Source organism: Rattus norvegicus, chromosome 12 (genome assembly GCF_036323735.1).
Source record: "Rattus norvegicus strain BN/NHsdMcwi chromosome 12, GRCr8, whole genome shotgun sequence".
NCBI lineage: Eukaryota > Metazoa > Chordata > Mammalia > Rodentia > Muridae > Rattus > Rattus norvegicus.
The window spans coordinates 5,150,764-5,173,157 of NC_086030.1; the positions used below are offsets into that span (position 1 = coordinate 5,150,764).

At 42.7% G+C, this 22,394-nt stretch overlaps 1 protein-coding gene across 12 annotated transcripts in view; it reads left to right on the top strand.

Moving 5' to 3' along the window:
* Positions 1-22,394, top strand: part of Pds5b (PDS5 cohesin associated factor B) — a 143,095-nt gene that overhangs the window by 112,650 nt on the left and 8,051 nt on the right. For 6 of the 12 annotated variants that reach the window (XM_039089323.2, XM_039089324.1, XM_063271248.1 and 3 more), the window contains 11 exons: positions 2,170-2,328; positions 3,234-3,302; positions 4,556-4,692; positions 6,880-7,003; positions 12,082-12,286; positions 14,135-14,249; positions 15,726-15,858; positions 16,176-16,295; positions 17,135-17,197; positions 17,864-18,009; positions 19,630-19,735. In XM_039089323.2, the coding sequence (XP_038945251.1) occupies positions 2,170-2,328; positions 3,234-3,302; positions 4,556-4,692; positions 6,880-7,003; positions 12,082-12,286; positions 14,135-14,249; positions 15,726-15,858; positions 16,176-16,295; positions 17,135-17,197; positions 17,864-18,009; positions 19,630-19,735 (1,377 nt within the window). Of the gene's footprint in view, positions 1-2,169; positions 2,329-3,233; positions 3,303-4,555; positions 4,693-6,879; positions 7,004-12,081; positions 12,287-14,134; positions 14,250-15,725; positions 15,859-16,175; positions 16,296-17,134; positions 17,198-17,863; positions 18,014-19,629; positions 19,736-22,272; positions 22,354-22,394 lie in introns of those variants that run through there. The other 6 variants (XM_039089320.1, XM_039089321.1, XM_039089328.1 and 3 more) reach the window with 4 other exon arrangements.

The following is a 22,394-nucleotide window of genomic DNA, read 5'->3' on the forward strand; positions in this document are numbered from 1 at the left end:
ATATAAAGTAGGTGTTTGTAGCGTCTCCCGTTGTCCCTCTGCATGTTACATAGCTTTCACCTTGGACAGTGTCTTATTGTAGACTATGAGAATAGCCTCTGTGTTATTATTAAAACAAACTAGCAGAAAAGTCCGTAAAAATGGTTGTTATAATATTTACATCTTTGAATGGAAGTCAAAGCAGTTATTTCATTATTTTTATGTATCACATTAAGATATCTAGTAAGTTATACCCTGCATCTTTATGTGTCAAGTATTTTATTTGAATTTCTGAGCACTTGCTCATGTCTATTTTTATTTTTAAAGATGACTTTATTAGGATATTTTTGTTTTTATTGATTAATTTTTTTTCTTTTTTCTTTTTTCTTTTTTTTTCGGAGCTGGGGACCGAACCCAGGGCCTTGTGCTTGCTAGGCAAGCGCTCTACCACTGAGCTAAATCCCCAACCCCTTGATTAATTTTTTAATGATAGTCATTTTGAGAATAATGTTGATATAACTTGGCATGGTGATTTTTCTCTGTGGTACTCTTGCTGTAATGTGGCAGGCTTGCTGGCCTTCGAGAACATAGTTCTTAGTGATCGTTAGCTTTCTTGCAGTTGCTAGTATTCCATGATTTGGCCATTTATTTTTCTTATTCCAAAAATAATTTTATTAATATATTATTGGAAATTATCAAATAACAATAACAAAGTAAGTAGAAATATTTATGCAACCTGGTTTGTTTATAGTGTGAGCAGCAGAGTAGCACCCAGGAGTAAACACAGTGGAAGTATTGAGGGAAATGACCAGGAATAGCAGAAGCTCAACTCACCTTGCTTTCAGTGAAAGCTCATGTTGCTCTAGTGTGTCAGGAAAGCATAGTTTATGTTGTCGTCTGTGTTAGTGTTGGAACATAGAACCCACATTTGCTTTGCTGTGTGTTTGTACTTGATGCATGCCTTTGTGTGTGTGTTTACATGTGTCCTGCTTGTAGAGACATGGCATGTCATCCTCAACTGCTTGGCAACGTTGCTTTTGAAACAGGATCTCCTGCTGGACTTGGAGCTCATGCTCAGCTGGCCAGAGAGCCCCGGGCTCCTGCTGCCTCTGCTTCCCCAGCGCTGGGTCACACCGGTCCTCAGCCTGATTTATGCAGTGCTGACGCCCATACTCAGTTTTTATACTTGTGCATTAAGCGCTTGTCACCTGAACCTGCTTCCAAAGCCATCACATATTTTCATGAAAATGAAACCTTGGTGTGTTAGCTAGGTGCCCTCCCCCATCCCAGGCGCTTGCTTACTTTGCACGGGTACCATGTTGTCAGTAATACATTTTTCCAGAGATTCCTCAGTTGATACACAAGTACGGACATAAAATATGCACATACTGTGTGTCTCCCTCCCTTAACACTGATGATGGCATATTTCAGTCATTCTCCCAATTCTATTTTTAAACTTTAAAAACAATGTTCAGTTATCATTCTAAGTAAATTTGACATTCTTTAGTTGTTTCAAAATACTTATTAATGGTTTGATCTTAAATCATATGAAAAATAGTCTTGTTATGGGATTTAGTACTTGATGCTATAATGATTGAAGACACCCAAAGTTTAGTTAACTACACATAGGAAGAACTTGTTTTGCTACGGAAAATTCAAAAGGCTTAGGGACACCTTCTGATTGGTGATTCTTTGTGTGCCTACTGGAGCCCTGCCCTCTGGACCTGAGTCAGGGAAGGGGAGAGAGCTATGGAGAAGGCTTGGTGCTTACTCTGCCTCAGAGTGGGCAAGTGTGTCCTACCTCATCTTCATTCCCCTTCCATGACCAGATGGCACATGGCCTCCCTCGCAACTGCAGACGAAGCTGCATGGCAGAATCTGGCTGCTGCTTAGGAAGCAGGCGCAGGGTGGAGATTGATGAGCCCTGGTAGGCTTTGGCATTCAAACACATAGTCATCGATATATACTCCATAATAAGATTGATGTTGAAGTGTTTCCTTACCTGCTTCTAAAATAGGAGTTAGGCAAAACTGAAAAGACTTAAATGTGATGTCCTCCAACTGTTGGTGAACTGTTGGTCTACACTCAAGCTTGCGTTGCACTTGCAGTGTCTAGAATTGGAAGATGAGGTGCACAAGCAGTATTGTTGTGGTACAGAGGGTAAATATATTTCCTTTGCCTCACCTCCAGCCTCTGCATAAAAGCCTGGACCCCAGCAACCTGGAGCACCTGATCACCCCGCTGGTCACCATTGGTCACATCGCTCTGCTCGCGCCTGATCAGTTCGCTGCCCCACTCAAGTCCTTGGTAGCAACTTTCATTGTGAAGGACCTTCTCATGAACGATCGGGTGAGCTGTACTTAGACTCTTCCCGGCGTGTGTTCCACAGTTTAGATTAAAGAGAGGCGCAGTGCCTAATGGTTGCTTTCATTTCAGGGCATTCGATCTGAAGTAGACCCTTTGGGAGGTAGAAAATAACACTCAGTTGAGGCTACTTCAGTTTCATGCAATTAAGTTATATAAGGACACAAGATTTTGATTAAGTGGGAGACTTTTTGGGAAGGAGACAAATACTATAGCCTGCCAGGTCTTGTAATCCTCCTGTCTCAGTCTTCTGAGTAGCTCAATTATAGACTTGTACCACAAAGCCTGACTAAGATTTTTTAGAATATCTTTTGTCTTTTTTAAAAGACAAAACTGCGTTTCTTTGGGCTGGTGAGATAGCTAAGAGAGCACTTGCTACGCAGCCTGGAGAGCAGAGTGAGACAACCACACGTAACAGTCAGGCATGTGGCTCGTGCTTGCAGTCCCAAAACTGCCTACGTGGACGCGGGTAGACCCTGGAGCTTGCTGTCCAGCCGGCCCAGCTAAATGAGTGCACTTCACTTCCCGTGGAGGGTAGACACTGAAGATGACACAGTTCACACACAGCTGCACACTAACTTGTTAGTGCCAGGGTTTTAGCCTTGTCTTTGCTTAGCAGCCTGAGTTAATTGAGTCATCAACCTCTTAGAACGGTCTGCAAACAGACTCTGTAGTAAACGTCAGTCATAGCCCACACCTGCAGACGAAGTCCAATGTTCCAGCTGGTACTGCTGGGACTACTTCTTTCAGGGACATTTCCTAAATGGGGTTAATGAATCATAAATACTGAATGTTGTTATTAAGAAGGTATACATTTTGTTTGTTCAGTAAATCTTAGTTGGCCGTGAGAATTCGTGCTTCTTAGTTTAATGTTTTCATCTTTTGCGTAGCTTCCAGGAAAAAAGACAACTAAGCTTTGGGTTCCTGATGAAGAAGTCTCCCCTGAGACAATGGTCAAAGTGAGTGCTACGCGTACATCTGTCTATCAAGTAATAGACGCGGGTGGCTGTTAAAGTGGAGTGCGAGAGTCTGGGGCAGTGGTGTGCAGCCCAGGGCTTGTGAAAAGCAGCGTGTAAGCTAGGCTGAGGGGGAACGACTCGAAAGCTGCTTCTAGATGTCTGCTTCTTCGAAATTGGCCTTTTAATGACAAGTGAATGCTGCTCTTCTCCATGATATACTCTTGTTTAGTTGTAATGCTAATCCAGTTTTCAGAATGAGCTTTTCCTTGATAGTTTATTTAAAAATGTTTAATAGTTACATATAAGGAATTACTTGTCACTGAAGTACAGAGCATTGATTTGTTACACTCATGTGGTATGTGCCAACTTCATTTCGGTGTGTTTGTCAGTATTTGAAGATTAGGAGCAAATATATAGAATGTTGACATTTTTTCCTTAGAGTTTCTACCTGCCTTCTGGGCTCTCTCCCACACTGTGTGCCCCGCTCTCCTTCTCATAGTATGTATTCGTTATACTCCATATGCTCGGTTACAGTTGCATAGTGTACAGCCTTCGATCCTGGAGTCTGCACTCATAGAGCAGCCCTTTGCTCCTGGAGTCCATCATGGGATGCTCCTGCTTGCACCTGGGTCTTGGCATCGTCTTAAGCAGCAGCCTTCTGTTGTAGAGGCAGCACTAGATGGATGATCTTGAGGCCATTTATACTGAATGTGCGCTCACCGGGCACTCAGGAAAGGAAGGTCTGGAATTAGCGAGAGCCAGCACCATTCATGCTCAGTTATTGCTGCCTGAGATGAATTACAAAACAAAAGCACAGTGTGTCAAAGCCTGTAGTGAGCGCAGAAGTGCGCACGTGCTGTAGCAGCATAAAATCTACAAAGACGATATCCATCCTTAGGTAGAAAATGCTGACTACCGTGCGCAGTTGGGGACCTTTTGTGGTTATGAACGTTAGCATGATTCAATTCTAGGTCCCAAAGGACGGGGAACATGCTTGGGAAACATTAGAGTTAAGCAACTAAAGAACTCATCTTCAGTAAACAGGGTTTGGGTTTTGTTTTGTTTTGTTTGTCTACCTCATACCTGGAGGTTGAAACAACTCTAACCTAAAACACTGTGTTATCTTCCTGTATATAAAAAGAGTAATAATGTATTTTGTCTTATCTTAAGAAACATTATTTTAGTTCTTACGGTTGATGTGGAAATTGTTTAAACATAACAATGTTGTTTTGGTCAACTTGTCTTTTAAATAGATTCAGGCTATTAAGATGATGGTTCGCTGGCTGCTCGGAATGAAAAATAATCACAGTAAATCAGGAACTTCCACCCTCAGATTACTAACTACGATACTGCATAGTGATGGGGACTTGACAGAACAAGGGAAAATTAGGTATGGATTACTGTTTCCGGTCATTTGGGTTGTGTAGCATTTCAACCTTGGTGTAACTGTTGTATGTTAGACTTTATTTTCCAAAAGATGATTAGTTTGGAGGTATTCATGTGTTTTTATTGTAATATGATTTTTCATGGTGGTTATGAGAAAATAGCAGTCAGGCGTCTGACAGTTGTGCTGTGTAGACACTGAGTATTTTAAAGGATGGGCTCTGGTGTCACAGTTTGTGTACAGCAGTCAGTGCAGAGATCTCCAACTACTGTTGGAAGGTCATGCTAGTGTCTCAAGGGAAGAACAAGCTGTTGGATCTGTTTTTAGAATAAACAAAAGAATGTATAAATGTTCTTAGTGCATGTCATTTAAAACACAACTTTTATTTGCATGATGAAACATAATTTAGTGCTTCTGGTTCATCTGTAAGTTCACATCTATGGACTCAACTACCTAGGGATCTGAAATAAGGCAGAAAGCGATTACTTCCTCTGTACTGAGAATGCAGAGACTTCCCTTACCCTTTCCTGCACCACGTAGCCTCGCCACTGTTGGTCATCTGAGGAATGAAGTGTGTGGGGAGATTGTTCAGAATCCATGCAAAAATGACGTCATTTTTCTGTGAGGGACTGAAGCATTGATTTTGTTAGGGGTTAACTGACTGTACTATGATTGAAATTTAGATCCCGAAACTACATACTCCAGGCAGATTCAAACCCTGGCTCCTAGTGCTTTCTAGTTAGGTGACCTTTACCGAGTCACTTCAGCTTCTCAGTGTCCCACACTCCTATCGTGCCACTGTTACATGTTAGCTAACATGTTAGGATGCTCGACATGTTGATGGCATTACGTAGCAACAGGAATGTGGGTGACAGTAAGGATTCTTTTCTCGGCGTTAGCTGAAGTGTGCGTGTGTTGTTAATGCTGTTAGAGGCACTGCTCAGCAGTCTAAGTTGGAGAAGAACTTTCCTTGTTAGTGCATCTAAGTGCTGTAATGAGACCACCTTTCCATCTTCATTCTCGTCTTCCAGCACCCTCTCCCCTCCCCATCTGATAGTGCGGCCATCAGGGCTAGGACTTCAAATGCTAGGAAAATGCTATTAACACGGAGCCACCACCCCACCCCAGTCTGTCCTTTATTCATAGTGTCCCCCGTGCCTAGCATTTAACAGCATGTATTTCTTAAGCGAAGTAATAAAAATAAAACTTACCCTGTGCATTCTATAGACAGTTCACGTGCTTACCATTTTTAGTCTAATTTGTTGTTCTCCCTCAATAATTTAGACATGTCTATGTCTAGGAGTTGCATATCTGTAGGAAGCACACTGTGATTTAAGCTTCGTACTGTATTTGAGATAAATTTGTACTGCTCATCTCAGCCTGGCAGAGAAAATTTTCAGCATTAATACATCTTGCCTCAGTTTATTAACTCCTTTGCTTTTGTATGAATTCATTTATATTAATTATTATATTAATTATCCCTGACTATACTTTTGAAGCTGAGAACATTGGCAGACTACATTCAAATGCACATCTCCCGCTTATCAGCTGCTTTTATTGTGAGCTCTTTTACTTCTGTGTGCCTTCGGTGGTAATTTAGCTACTACACCCACTTCCTTTCCTCTTCCATGTTTACCTCAGTAGTTGTGAGAGACACGTTAGCAAGTAGAGACATTCATTGCCGATCCGTAAGTAAGCGCCACGTACTCAGAAATCTATACTTCTAGGCAAATCAACATACAGGTAGATGTCTTCTAGTGCCACTTAAGTTAGGATGTATAGGATGAGAAAATTAACAGAATGGCTTTAGCAGTAGCTAACACCGACATATTTAAGGGTAAATGGCTCTGTGCTGTGTGTAGACTGATTGTCTCACTGCTGTGCCCTCATATGGACACAGAAAGTACAAGCAGGCTCTTCCCCGACTCAGCCTCTTTATAAATCCACTAGCCCCATTCTTGAGGGCTCTGTCTGCTTGACATCCTCACCTTCCAGAAAGCCATCCCTTGGAATGACTTCTTGGCTTGGGGTTTCAGAGCACACATTCTGAGGAGATGAACAGTGTTCACCGTAGGGCTTTCTGCTTTCTTCTTACAGAGGATTATTTTATACTAGATGTATGAAGTTAGGAATACTTTTCTTTTCTCCAGACAGGTTGAAGTCTTGCTTACATTGTTTCTGCTTCTCTCTCAGTAAACCGGACATGTCCCGCCTGAGACTTGCTGCTGGGAGTGCTATTGTGAAGCTGGCGCAAGAGCCCTGTTACCACGAGATCATCACACTGGAGCAGTACCAGCTGTGCGCACTGGCCATCAATGTAAGGACCGTGGCCAGCAGGGATGCCCTTGGCCTTTAGGAAGGAAATTGCTCGGCACCATCAAAGCCTTGAATGTTTGTTTTCTTTCATAAGAAACACTGCAAAGGTCTAAAACTGACATACAGCACAGTGTGTGTGAGTAAGTCGTGCTGGTCTGTAAACCTCCTGTAAGCACTTACGAGCCTTACGCTGGCTGAACCATTGCTCTACAAGGACGTATAGGGCACCGACTTAAGACGCCAGTCACCAGCTTCCATCAACGGCTCAGCGCTCAGCCTTGTGTTCTGTGTCTGCTTAGGAACACCTTCTGTATATGCGTAGCTCTGATTAACACCGACTGGGCCATGGCTCTAGTACTCATTCCTCAGTGCGCCTTGACTGCAGCTGCTCCTCTCTCTGGAAGGTTTCGGGTTTGCTTGTGCTTATCACTTGTTGGGATCCATTTAAATTTCAGTCACCAACAGGAGCAGTGCTATGTAACGTAGACCAAGGAGATGAAGGCCAGGCTTCTCCCTAGGGGTGAACACAACAGCTCCTCCTGGGCTTCGAGCCGTGCATCTGTTCGCAAATGGCTATCATTGCTGCAGGTGTTGATTTCAGAATTACAAATTCCTAAATATGGAATATGATGAGGAGAGCAACTGCTCACAACATTTTATAAAGCTATGTTCTTGGGTTTTTCTTTTTTAAGACATGGGGTAGACAGTGAAACTGCGTAAACACATACCAACCTAAAGGCGTGCTTCAAGCTTGTCTCCTGGTACATTTTTCTGCTCGTTGCAGAAGCCTTGACTCTCAGAGCTCCCCTGTGGTGTGCAGTCACTGTCCTCTGCTGTACGCATCTGGGACTCTCACTGAGACTGTGGGAGACCTTGCCTGTTAATGGATAGATCTCCTTAACCACAGTTCTCATCATGTTAGTCTCCTGGTCACCACATTTAAGAGCAAAAGAACCATAGGTGTTTGAAAGAAAAACAACACTTTTTATAACCTGATTGCTAAGCTGCTCTGTTGTTTGGATTTAAACACACACTTTAACATCTGTTCAGTAGAGTACCTACAGCAGCAGTTCTCAATCTGTGGGTCACAACCCCCTTGGGGGTCACATAAGACCATTGGAAAACACAGATATTTACATTACAACTCCTAAGAATAGCAAAATTACAGTTACAAAGTAGCAGTGAAAATAGTTTTATGGCTGGAGTCACCACAGCATTGGGACCGTCCGTAGAGGTTCTAGGAAATGTCGAGAACCCTTGCTCTGGAGTCACCTACTTCAGTCCGGGAAACTGATCACTCTGTCTACTCCTCTGGCTTTGTCTCCTCCTCCAATCTCCAGATATCTGCATTTAACCCTGTGTGGCAGTGAGGGTTCAGATGCGATCTTTCCCACAAGATATCACATGACTTAACATGGCGCCGGCCTCCTCTTACTTAGAAAATAAAAACTTTCAACTCTCAGGATTACTAGTGGATTCTTGCCCATCACCTTGGCTCGCCATCTGTTGTTGTAAAAATATAAAAATAAAAGAAGTTTTAGTTGTCTTTTACCCCGCTGGGTCTACACCTCTGTGCCCCAAGATTATCTGCTAGATATCTTGGTGGAAACACATCCCAGCCGCACACTTTCTTACACTCAAACCCTCACATAAAAGACCACACAACACAATAATCTTAGATCCAATTGGTAAGATATAATTGCCCACTTAAACATACAAAGCCCGGTACTATCCATCCCTTAGGAACATTGATAACAACCTGTAAATACACAGAGCAGAATCTTAACATCACCTGCCATGGCTTCTCCCCTCTCTCCATCTCCTCTCTGTCTCTTTCCGTCTCCTCCTCTTCCTTCAAACTTCTCTCCCGCCCATCCTTCCTTCTCCTCCAATGACAAGCCTCCTTCTATCCTGTATCCCTCCCCCCCCACCTGTACTTTACAAATTCAATGGAGAGGGGGTTCTGGTGAAGTCACCTGATTCCTGAGTAGTGACAGGGCAGCTGTCCTTGGGGCAGTGGAATTAGCATCAAAATACAGATAACTCCAGGGCAAACCACAACAACTGCTCTGGTTTTCCTGGTGGGATCCCTTGGATTTTGTCTTTGCTTCATACAGTGCTCTCAGCCTCGTGCTTTCACCCTTTGTACTTGAGACTTGTTTTTGTTCTTGAGTTGAAGCTCTTTAAAAGTGGAATTGTTGTATAATGAACAGACAGTAAGTGTGAAGGAGTAGAGATTGAATAATATGACAGCACATTTAATACGTGCTTATGTACTCTGTTATTCTGAGCTCTATTCGTTCTAGGTCCTAGGAATACAAAGCTGAATGAATCAGGGCTGCAGTCCCTGAAAGCTAACAGCCTCTCAGAACAGAGAACACAGAAAGTGTTGAGTGAGGGGCACAGACTAACCCAACTGCTTCTGAGGTGCTCCACGAATTTTTAAGGACAGTTTGTGTTCAGAGGTCTTAGTCTAGTGAAGTCAGAAATCAAGTTCATAGTAGGGATGAGATCTGCTCTGACGAAGGGGGTCTAAAAACTTTGTGATTTTTTTTTTCTTATATTTAGCTAATTATTTTATAACCATAGCCATATGTATCAAGTGTTCGCCTTCATGAGAGCTTCTTTTTGGTGAGACTATATTGCTATTCCTTTTTTAAGATTTTTAGGGACTGGGGATTTAGCTCAGTGGTAGAGCGCTTACCTAGGAAGCGCAAGGCCCTGGGTTTGGTCCCCAGCTCCGAAAAAAAAGAACCAAAAAAAAAAAAAAAAGATTTTTATGTTAGGGTATCCATCTTCTTAAAGCTTGTGAAAACCTAATTGAAACTCTTGACGCGCCCCCAACATTCACAGTGTGGCCTTTCTGGAGTTAATTGTTAGCTCCGTGTCTGAGGCGATCGCTCTCCAGCACTAACAACTGAATGAAGGCTCTTGGTTCTGAAGTGGTTCTGCAGGCTGGCTTCATAACAAGTGTGCACTGGGCTTTTAAATGCTGAACTGTTAACAGGGCAAAACCGTTGTGAAGGGCTGTGTCTTAGGAGTGTGTGTAGGAAGGTGGGAGGATGGGATGTCTGAGCTAATAGCATTTAAAGAATGGTCTACTCACTGACGAATATGTTTATAGTAAGTTGACTTTGGTACAAGGTTTTAAATTGGCCTTTTTATAGTAAATTGGTTATTTTACTGACAGATGTATATATTTGATTCTCATTAACACGGATAAAGGGTAATTTTATTGAGTGTGTCAATAGAAGGACTGATTTTCTCTGAACACTTGAAAGTTTTCTTAAAAGTGGTAGGAGTGCTGCAGTTGAATGAAAGGGAGTACATCCAATGAGAGCTTTAAAGGTGAGCATGTGATACAGCTCCACTCTGACTGCATTAACTAGGCGCAGTGGTTCCTGCCCAGAATCTCAGCATTGAGGAGGCTATGGCGTAGAGCAGTGTGCCCCTGGGTCAAGAAAACTAAAAACAAATCCTGGGGCTGGCAAGATGGCTCACCCATCAGGAGTACTGACTGCTTTTCTAGACGACCTGTCTATGTTTGGTTCCCAGCACCCACAGCTGTCTGGACCTCCAGTTCCAGGGGTTCTTTTTTTTTTTTTTTTTTTTTTTTTTTTTTTGGTTCTTTTTTTCGGAGCTGGGGACCGAACCCAAGGCCTTGCACTTCCTAGGCAAGCGCTCTGCCACTGAGCCAAATCCCCAGCCCAGTTCCAGGGGTTCTTACAACCTCTTTTGGACTTCACGGGCACAAGTACCCACATGTACACATTACAAACCTTTCTGCAAAACATGCATGCATATAAAAATAAGACTTTGAAAAACAAAGCCCAGGAAACACCCAGTGCTAGGGTAGAGCCCAGTTCGTGTAGAGCTCTAGTCTGACAGTGTTTAGGATGCTAGGTCTAATCCCTGCATTGCAAAGAAATGGTGAAGGTAAGTGCAAGACATGTATATGACTTCGCCAGGCACTCCAGACAGAAGCAGTGATGTACTCGTGCAGTCAAAGAGAACACACAAGTTGAGAGGGTGTAATCATGAAGGTGTCTGTATGTCAGAGACATGGACTGTAGCTGTTGCCTTTAGCTTAGAAAAAATTCCAATCCACTGTGCTAGTCTGTGATATGAGGGTGCACAGAGACATTGTTCCTGTCCGAGGAGCCAGCAAATAAACAAGGCAGACATCTAAACCACTTTACAACTGTGGTAAAAGATGTGCAGAGCTTAGACTAGTGTAGGACACAGGTTATGCTGCTTCGGAGCACATGGAAGAGTTTGCTAGAGAAGTGGTTGGGTGAAGCAAGTCATAAGGTAACAAGGCACAGGGTAACTAGTAACTTGCTTTCCTCCACAATTAAAAAAGTAGTTTGAGTTTTCTGGAAATGATTAGAAACTTTTACCTCAACAGTTAAGCATTCTAATCTGAATAGTTCTTTAAAAGTGATAAAAGGAAAGTGCATTTATTGGACAGGTTTTACATATATATAAAATCTCCCTCCTCAGAGTCCCTCCCCTCATCCACCTGCCCTCTCCTCTGAGACAGCGAGACAGAGCTGCCCTCAGGCACCCCCACCCCACTCCCCACCACCCTACAGGTGGGTGCTGCACCAAGTCTCTGGAGAATGAGGCAGGACAAAGCAGCCTTCTGCTACATGTTTGCCAGGAGCCTCGGTCCAGCCTGTGTATTGAAAATCTTTCTACTAAATGAAAAGCTACCAATGAGATCATGTTTCCACCGTATTCCATTTGTGTTTGGAAGTTCTAGGGATCACCCCAACATTTTGGCTGAGAGGCCAGTGCTGTGCTGAGCTATATGCCCAGCCCTAACTTTATTAGTAGTATTTTAACCGTACTCAGGTTGGGAGTGGTGTACTAGTTTCATGTTTTAAGAGTATCTTTAATGTTGTCTGACACACATAACTGGCGGTTACTAGGTTCGGTTCAGTACCATCACCTTGAGGTGGAGTTGCAGCCGCTGTTCTGCAGATGGATTCAGGGGTTGCAGATCCACTTGGTCATGTCGGAGGGTAATACTTCTTACTGCTGGAGCCAACACCTGGAATCATTTTATCTTCACAGGACGAGTGCTATCAAGTCAGGCAGGTGTTTGCTCAGAAACTTCACAAAGGCCTCTCCCGCTTACGGCTCCCACTAGAGTACATGGCCATCTGTGCTCTCTGTGCCAAAGACCCGGTGAAAGAGCGGAGAGCGCATGCCAGGCAGTGCCTGGTGAAGAACATCACTGTGAGGAGGGAGTACCTGAAGCAGCACGCGGCTGTTAGTGGTGAGTGCACGGTTGGTGAAGAGGCCTCACAGCTCCTGTCAGTTGTAGTCTTAGGGAGTAAACCACACTCCTGTCATTTATTCCTGTGTATACTTCTGTCTTCCAATAGCCACTTTTCACTTCTTGTATTGAAAAATCTATGTAAATGCGTGAGTGTCCAAGTCTCATTGTCTTTTGTAAATGGCTAAATGAATAGAGACAATCTGACATTGGAGGTGTCTGTCGTGGGTCTTTGTTCTGAAATGTAGCTAACATTCATGTGGGTTGTATGTGCCTGCTTTTCCTGGCTCCCTTTGACTCCCAAGGTATGCTGCTTCACTTGTGGTGACCTGTCACCCTCCCAGTCCCTCAAGTTGTTGGATCAGAAGCGTTCTCTGTGTGTGTCTCCCTCTATTCATCACAAGTCCCATGAGATCTCCCAGATGTCGTGGGTGTCTCCTCCGCTCCTAGCACTTGAGTTGGAGTGTCACAGACACTCTGTAATGCCCACTGTGCTGTACCACACTGCTGTATGTTACCCTTCTGGAACAGACAGTCTGTCCCTCCCTCCCTTCTTGGTCAAAATACCTGTAGGTTCTCAAGTGCTCACAGTGCCCTTGAAACACCAATGGCTATTCGTATTTTGTGCTCAGCTCATGTTTAAACTTCCCACTGTACATACCTGTGGTTTGTGTGCAGGGTTACTTGAAGTTTTGGGCAACTTGGCTCTTCCTACTATGTTCTCAGCTCGGGAAATTACTTTCTCTTCTCGACCTAGCTGGGAAGTACAGTGTACCACATTGAGTCATTGAGGATTCGCATGAGCATCAGTTGGCCACTGCCATCTTGTTTCCCTTTCTCCTCACCTGGGAACAAGGCTGTGTAGTCACATTGTGCCTCTGCCTCTGCAGGTTACTTAATACACGCCTTAGCGCGCTTGTGTGTAGTTGCTGTAATCATCCTCTCCCTGTGCTTGTTAATGTGTTGGAAGATAGTGTGCCTAAAGCACTTGGCATATAATGAACGGCCCGGAGAGTCACCAGTCATACTAGCTATTTCAGGTCCTTTCTTCACATCTTCCATCTCGTTATTCTTTAGTGGGTGACTTACATGGTCACATATATTTTTATGTTACATAGATACAAAGAAGTAAGCACTGTATAAGTATGTGACATAATTTAGCTTAAATATTACTATAATTTGAAATTGCTGGTTTTTTTTTTTTCTCTCACATTTGCTTCTTCATAACCATTTATTTACACAGAAGCTCTTCAAAGACAGACTGGTGCTTATTGGCATACATTACGCTCCTGGTTGAACATCTGACTAAAGTGGAAATAGGAGACCAAATCCAGGTCTTTTGCATACCGTTTCCTGAATATAGTTTGCTGCGTGCCTTTCTGACCTCTGTCTGCCGTACAATTTGCTATTCTGGGCAATAGATAAAAGTACTTGGATTTCAACTGAGAGTTATTTGTATTTACACTGTCAGAGGAGCTCTGTTAGTTTGGATAGTCCTTTTGTTACAAACTGACCATTATGTCTGTTCTCATGCCCACTCTGAGAGCTTGCCAGAGAATATCAACACAGTCCTTGCGGCATAAGAAAGAGTGGATCTATGGATCTTACATGTCAGTCTTGAAAACTGCATCATATTTGCCCTTGCTGACCAGCACCTAATGCTGGCTGCCTAGGCAGTGTAAACTGCTCCCCGCCTCTTACACAGGGTGTCTGAGTGTGCTCTTCATGCTGTGGTAAATCACTGGGGTGTAGGAAGTCTACAGAAGAGCGTGTAATTTGATCTTTCTAACCTGGATGTTTTTGTTTGCTTTTTTTCTTCCTTTTTTTGTTTTGTTTTTTGTTTTTCAGAAAAATTATTGTCTCTTCTCCCAGAGTATGTTGTTCCGTATACAATTCACCTTTTGGCACATGACCCCGACTATGTCAAAGTGCAGGATATTGAACAACTTAAAGATGTGAAAGAGTAAGACTTTTCTCATCCCACTTTCCTGTTTTCTGAAATTGTTTGTACTTCCTTACCGCTGACAATGAGATAGTAACTTTAGTTTTAATTAAAGTTGTTGTATGTTTCACTTTGCTAAGATTCTTTTTTAGTCTCTCATCTGTTTTGTTTTTTCATCTCTGTACGTTAGATTTCTTGCCCAATTTCCAAAATGTGACTTAAACTACTAAACTTTAGTTCTGTTTCTCTGCAGCTATGACGTTATTTTTCTACTGAAGTAACCCACTCAAACTTTCTCTGCAGTTCTCATCTTTTATTTCCCACTAAAATGTAGGTGTTCACATGAGGTGACTTGGTAATGTTCTCACTCAGGTAGAAAGCGCATGTGTCTTTGTAACGACAGAAGAGTTTCGTCACAATGGGCCACACTCACAGCCAGGGGGTATTCTAGTTCTAACTCCATTGCTGTTCTCTAAAGACACTGTCTTGTGTGGGACAGGGTAGGGAATGGCATGGTACCGAGAGACACTTTGAGACCAGCATAATTCCTAGAATAAGAAATTGAGGTGGTCCCTATTTCCGTTGTTATAAAAGGTAACTATTAAGATTTTGAGTCAGTTAATTTAGAATACTGTTGATATACCAGTAAGAGAAAATGATGGTTTGTGTCTTGATTCATGGAGATAATTAGTTATTTGAAATCTTGCAGGAAAATAAAATTTAACTTACCACGGCAAGGGGAAAATCCATTATCCCTTTTATTTGCCATAATGTCTGTTATTAGAATCCGATCTCTAAAATCAGTTCTGTGTCAGAGTGGATCTCAGTAATGAAAGGCTCTGGCTGCTTTTCTCTGCTGAGAGCACGCACTTGAGAGTTTGCCTTTCTTGACTCCCTGGTTTTTTCATTCTGTGGAGCACAACCTGAGCCATTGCATTTTCTTCTGGAATAGTCTCTTGCTTCCTGTTTCTTATTCCTGTTGTCTTATTCCTTTCTATAGCAGCTGTATCCTATGCCTTTCTTACAGGGCAGAGTGGTTAAGGTCTTCCCTTGGCAAGTGAAGCCTGTGAGGTGTCGCCATGCCTTTTGTCCTCAGGTTAACTCTGGCTTGGGCGCTGTGCTCTTTTGAAGATGTCCTCTCAGGACACCTCAGTTGCCCCCTTGCATTGTTTTATGGCCGGTCTTTTTACTTGTCACAGAATGAAGTTTGAATTGTTTTGTTCTTCCCATCTTGTGTTTCCTTTCAACCTTTCTCATGCAGAAAATTTGCTGAGAATCTGAGCTTCTCTGCATGTTTGGCCTGCTGTCCATGTGTGTCACTAGGCCTGCTGTCATGTGTGTAACGAGGGCTTCTCCCGCTGTTCATTTTGACCTGTAGCTGCTTCTGTTAAATGTCTTCCTCTGCTGGAATCAGAATCTAGATATTAGTATTGAGAATCATTGAATCAGTATTTAACAAGATTTTTCCGGGTGTCTTCTTTGTTCTTGTGTTCTTAGATGCCTTTGGTTTGTTCTGGAGATATTGATGGCTAAAAATGAAAACAACAGCCATGCATTTATCAGAAAGATGGTAGAAAATATTAAACAGACAAAAGATGCTCAAGGACCAGATGATACAAAAATGAATGAAGTATGTAATTCATGATAAGTAATTTTGATGTCATACTGATTTAAATGTTTTAAGTATAGAATATACTTTCATGTTTTACAAACATTTTTCTATTACAGATAATTGAGATTGCTGGTACAGAATTATTATACCAAAACTAGTGTTGATTTAGTAGTAATTCTAGTACTGAATCACACTGATCTTGTACTCATATAAGCTACGATATTTATCTAGAAGTTTTCTTTCATTAGTTTACTCTTAGCCTAAATCCATGCTCTAGAATTACACCTGAGTCTAAGATGCCAGTCTTAATAACTAACTAAAACCTACCATTGCAGAAATTGTACACCGTGTGTGATGTAGCCATGAACATCATCATGTCAAAGAGCACCACATACAGTCTGGAGTCCCCAAAAGACCCAGTGTTGCCTGCTCGGTTTTTCACCCAGCCTGACAAGGTAATTCCGGAGTTGACATGGAGTGTGTGCTCGGCACTGGGCTGTGGGAAGATAAGTCAGTAGTAAGAGCTGCTCGAACCGCAGGAAAGGGTACCAGGCTCAGAAAGGTGACTGTGGACCAGATGTGAGCCAGAGTGTGGAGGCTTGGAAGGGTTAGACACTGATTAGGAAGATCCAGAGTTTGTTTCAAAGTCTAAAGCTGTGCTAAGAGCACAAGCAGGGTTTACCCAGACATTTTGAGTTAATGCCCTTTGATTCAGAATGAGAGTCAGAAGGCTGCTGTAGCATCTGAACCTGCAAGCCCTTGATCAGGTGGTGTGGAAAACAGAGCACGGACACTGGGATAGGCCCAAAGCTCTGAGAGGCATACAAGGAGAGTCATAAGCCATACCCTATACGATGTCGCATACGCAGCTCGTCCCTGGGCTCATTGAATAACAATGTGGAAGGCATCATCATCATCTCTGTGTTGAGAACAGTCTACCAATTACGGTCTTGGCAGCACATCTAGATTAACATGACCTCGTGGGTTTACCTAGTTATTAAAGGGCTTGTCTCTTTTTTACACAACTTGCTTTGATATGAGCAGCACAGCAAGGGTCTGTGTGGCTTCCTCTCTTGAGTGCTGTGCAGGGATGGGTGCTGTCTGGCACATTGATATGGGAATTGCTATGAGGTTACTCTTATTAGAACCACTGCCTGAATTTCATGTTTGAACTAATTAGTTTAAATAAATATGAACTTAATTAAAGTAAAAGCTCTTGTGTACTCGGTTGACTTTTTGTTTCTCACAGGAGCTATTCTAGAGCCCACTGACTGCTTTTTCTCTTTGCTTACAGAATTTTAGTAACACCAAAAATTACCTGCCTCCAGAAATGAAATCATTTTTCACTCCTGGAAAAGTATGTTTTGAGAATTGCTTTAGTATTTATGTGCTAGTTAATTTTAGTATAATTATTGACCTAATTATGTTATTTTAATTCTTTAAGAATTTTTATGTCTCAAGGTAGAAAATATATAATTAGCTAATTTCCATTTGTGGGTTTAAAATTAATTGTGCTTATGTAGATGCCAGCTAAGATGTGCTTTAAAAAACCTTACAGCAAAGCCATGAAGACCTTTACCCTTTAGACTTGTTATACCAACTTAGATAACAATCTTTAAAAAGAGGTCTTACATCCTTCCATAGCAAGGCTCCATTTTCTGACGGGTCTGTGTTCCATTTCTTGTCTTAATCTGTGAAGATCTTTTCCTCCAAATAACGGAAACTCAACTGCTAAGCTGTATCTGGGGATTTGGTCTTTGTCTGTTCTGAAACTGAGCTGGGCAGCCCAGGCTGGCTTTGAGTTTGCAGTACCCTGGCGTCCTACGTGCTGGAATTACAGGCATACGTGGTTACAAGTTTTTAAGTTATGCAAGTGATACTCAACTTACTGTCTTTCTTTTGCTTAGGGATAGAGAATCTTTTATGATTTGTGTGTAAATACATCGAAGTTGTTGCTAGGAAGTCTTGATATGGTTCTTTTAATGTTAACCAAATAGGAAGAGTTATGCATTTCTCGTTTCAGCCTAAAACAGCCAATGTCCTCGGAGCAGTTAATAAGCCGCTTTCATCGGCAGGCAAACAGTCTCAGACCAAATCCTCACGGATGGAAACCGTGAGCAACGCGAGCAGCAGCTCAAACCCAAGCTCTCCTGGAAGAATAAAGGGGAGGCAAGTGCACTCAGGAGAGGCCAAGTTTATACGTGGTTCTCAGGGCTGTGAGAGCTAAAGTAATACAAATAGATGTAGCGATGACAGTGAGCAGACATGACACATGACACTTGGCTTTCCTTACAAGAGACTGGACGAGTCTCTGCTAGTGCTCACAGTAACTATTCGACCTCATGATTTACCAGCCATGCAGTCAGCAGTTCACTTGCGGCTCATTCACACAATGGAATCCCTGAATCCTTATAAAGAGTGCGGTCAGGACTGGAAAGATGCCTCATGGTTAAGAGCACTGGCCACTCCTCCAGAGGAGCCAGGTTTGGTTCCCAGGAGCGCACAGCTATCTCCTCTAACATGAGTTTCAGGGTTTCTGACACGCTTTCTGGCCTCTGCAAGCATTGCATACATGTGGTGTCTAGACATACATGCAAACAAAACTCATACATGGAGCTCAGGGGCCAGAGAGCTGGCTCACTGAATAAGGTCCCTGCTGCCAAGCGGACAGCCTGAGCTTGATCCCTGGGACTCACATGGCAGAAGGGAAAGACAACTTTTCTAGATGGCCTCTGGCCTCTGCATGTGTGTCAGTGCTTGAGTGAATGTGTACCGGACAGTAAATGAAACGTGGGGGTTCTGGGTTTGGTTTTGGGTCATTTTTAACCAATGAGATCTCTGCTCCCATGGGAGTGCACGAGTGAGGTCGGTTGTGTGGAGTGCAGGGTGGGGTGCCTTTACTGGGAAATAGTTGATAAACATGCTGGGTTGGGAACACATACAGCATCTTAACAGGGTTCATAAAGCTTAATGTGAGTGTGTATTTTATACTGTTGGAAATGGTTTGACTTTTTTTAGTATGTATATGTATAAACTTAGTTTTAAAATAGTTTAGCAAGGATTTTTTTTTTTAACTTGTAAAAGGCATCCTCTTGTTGACTAGCACTTGAGGTGTAGGAGTTCAATAGTATGTAAACAGATGTGTTAGTTTTGAGACAAGGTCTCTCTCTATATGGCTATTCTAGAACTTGCCGTATAGACCAGACTGATCTTGAGCTCACAGAAGTCTCCCTGCTTCTGCCTCCTGAGGTTCTGAGATGGAAGACATAAGTCGTTGTATCCAGTAAAAAAGTTTGAAAGATAAGTGCGCAAGGATGCTGCAGCAGACAGAGCTCTCTAAGGGGGAGAGCACGTGCGGTCACCCCACGCCGTGAGCCTCCACGAGCTGATCTCAGCCCCGCACAGGCTTACAGACAAGGATAATCGCACACAATCAGTGTTTATGTTGTAAAAGGAGGAAGAAGTTACTGCTTGAAGAAGAATTAAAGATGAAATGGAAGGACGGGCAGGGCAGGGCAAGGTACACTTAGGCCAGCTCGATACACTAACAGGCTTTAATTTCCGTGCTCTGCCCCAAAGTGAAATCTAGTTTTGAAAATGTCGTATGGTAAAATGGATTCATTTTTTATTTCCTTCATTTATTAAATGGGCTACATCGCTTACTGATTTGGTACAAGATATGATGGAAAAAGTTCTTGCTTTTGAAGTTAGAAAGCTATACAGTGTAACAATAGAACATTTTGAAGGTTATTTGATTGTAGAAATAACTCCGTGTGTCTCTGTTCAAAGGCTGGATAGCACTGAAATGGACCACAGTGAGAATGAAGATTACACGATGTCTTCACCCTTGCCAGGGAAGAAAAGTGACAAGAGAGAAGACTCTGACCTTGTAAGGGTGAGATGCCTGGGTGGCTGCGATGCTCCTAACTGTAACCGCTTTAGTCTCTGTGCTTTCAGACAGGTAGTTATGGTTGCTGTTGAATTTGTCACGGTAGTCACATTCCGTGGCTTTAGTTTCCAACTCAGTGTTACAGTTTATTGTGAGTTTATGTGTTACTGTCTTCAGGTAAATAATTTTAATTCTTTGTCTTTAGATTCAGACATGTCAGTTCCATACTCAGAATTGTTTGCTTTCCTTTTTCTTTTTTATGCAATACTTTTGACCTGGCCTTAGGGAGAATGGAATGTGGGTGCCAAAGCCTCCTTCCTCCTGTGATGATGTCCCTTTCAGGTTTTAAATATTAACAGAAATAGCTTCTATGGTAGCTATCATTCACAAATTTGGTGAAGATTCACTGAGATACAGGTTTCATATTCCAGTACAGCCCAGTGGGTTTGCTAACTGGGTCTGTTTGGACTCCCCAGTTGAGCTAAGAACGATTCTTGAGTGACTGACGGGGCTTTCAGAACCCGTTTCCTTATCTGTGAACTGGATAGTTGGGCTCGCCAGCCTAACGATAATGAGTTATTATTCATTAACTGAATAAACGTGTCAGCCCACATGAGTAGTCGATGCTGTCCCATTGTTGCAATGATTCATGCCTTTGAGCAGTAGCCACCATAGAGTAAATGTGGCGGACTCTTGAGAAACAGATGAGAATTTTCAATAAAATAATTACCATTGCTCTCTTTGGGATCTTACTTGCCCCTTCTGTTTCCCACTAGCATTTTTCAGTTATTTTCAGGTTTCTTCAGTTTATTGAGCTAGCACAGTTACTGTTCTTTCCATTTTATAATTAACCTTTTTACTAAATCCTCATTAGTCAATTAGCTGGTGCCCAGTGGGCTGGAGAGATGGCTCAGCCGTTGACAACCCTTGGTTGTTTTTCTGAGGACCCAGGTTTGATTCTTAGCAAAGTCCTCTTGTGACCTCCATGGGCGCCAGACGTGTGGTGCATAGATAACACATGCAAACAAAACACTCACACACACTTGGAAAGGCTCTACACATGAAGCATTAGAGATTGATAATTTAGAAAAATGGAGAATCAATAACAGAAAGAGGTTCTATTGCTAGGTTTTTAGAAGAGAAGCTTGAAGTTAGTAAAAATATCTATATTTTTTAGTTCTACTTAATCAAGAAAACCCTTTATTGTTGTACTCATACTTAACATGGAATAATTGACAAGTTCATGATTTTCTCTTTGTAACAGAAACAAAAGTGTTTGAGGACAGGCTTGGGTTTATAGTAAGTTCCAGGCTAGTCTGGATGCTGTACATAGGGAGGCTGTGGCCAAGGAACAAACAAAACAGCAGCAGCAACAAACCCAAGCACACACAGTCTGGCGTGTGCGTGCATGCGTGTGTGTGTTCGTGTTCGTGTGTTTGTGTATAGTTTGTGTCTGGTGATTTTGCTACATCTGTGATACAGAGAGACAAGGTGGGCACACAGTCTCAGACAGAACTTTAAGCAGAATCTAAGGAAGTAGCAGAGAGCGCTTGTGTGGGAAATCTTAAAACCAAGAGACGTGGAAGACTGTTCTGTAGTCTTCTGTGAGGGGAACAAACCAAGTTGAACTGGTAATAGTTTTCTTCCAAGTGAATATGTAGTAAAATTTTAGTGATGTTTTTCCAATGTGGAAGAGAAGTAGACATTCCAACACGACAGCATAGCTAGTCCAGTCCACAGGACAGGGTTCTAGTCAGTGAGGTAGGGTGGCTGCCGCAGGCTCCAGAGACTCTTTCTTAGGGTAGGAAGAGGATCTAATCTTAGCAAATTAAGTTCCTAGAGGAAGAAAAAGATGAAGAGAAACAGGACCTCTACTCTGAGGACTCCTTCATGAGTCACCTCCACCAAATTATCCCCCAAAGGTCTTGCTCCAATAGCACCACACTGGGATGCGAGGTTTTCAACAGCTGAGGGACACATTTAGACCCTACTGAAAAGGGAAATAGAGGTCGGATATATTCCAAAGAGTAGGTTTCCCAGAAAGTGACCTAGACCAAAGAAATAACACCAAGAACACAATTGGGCAGTTCACAGAAAGTGCCACACCTTTTCTTTCTCCCTCCCTCCATATCTTCCTCCCTTCCCCCCTCCCTCCCTCCCTCTTCTTTCATCCTTTCTTTCTTCCTTTCCTTTCTTTTGTGGAATTTATTTTTATTTTTGAGGCAGTCTCAAGTCTCAGTCTGGCTTTGAACTCCGTATATAAGAAGATAACATTGAGGCTCCAATGTCTGCCCACTCCCACCCCACCTTGGCGCACTGGTGTCATTGCTGAGCCACACCGTGTCTGACATTATGCAGTGTGCATTGCAGGCAAACACTTTCACCAGCCCACAAGTTTTTTTAAATAAAACGTCCATATGCCAGATCTGCCCCCCCCCTCTATCTCTCTCTATCTCCAGGTGAATAGACAGTGGGAGTGGGTGCTTGAGTGTCACCTCTACCTTCCCTGAGAGACACCATACAGTAAAGTACCAATTTGAGAGGCTTCCCTTCAAAGCTCTCCTAAATTTAAGACTGAAGACAGTTGCTCACCAGTGGATGACCCCTTACCTGGGAGTACACGGGTAGTGCAGATTAGAGCTGGGATTATTTAATGTTAACAGGA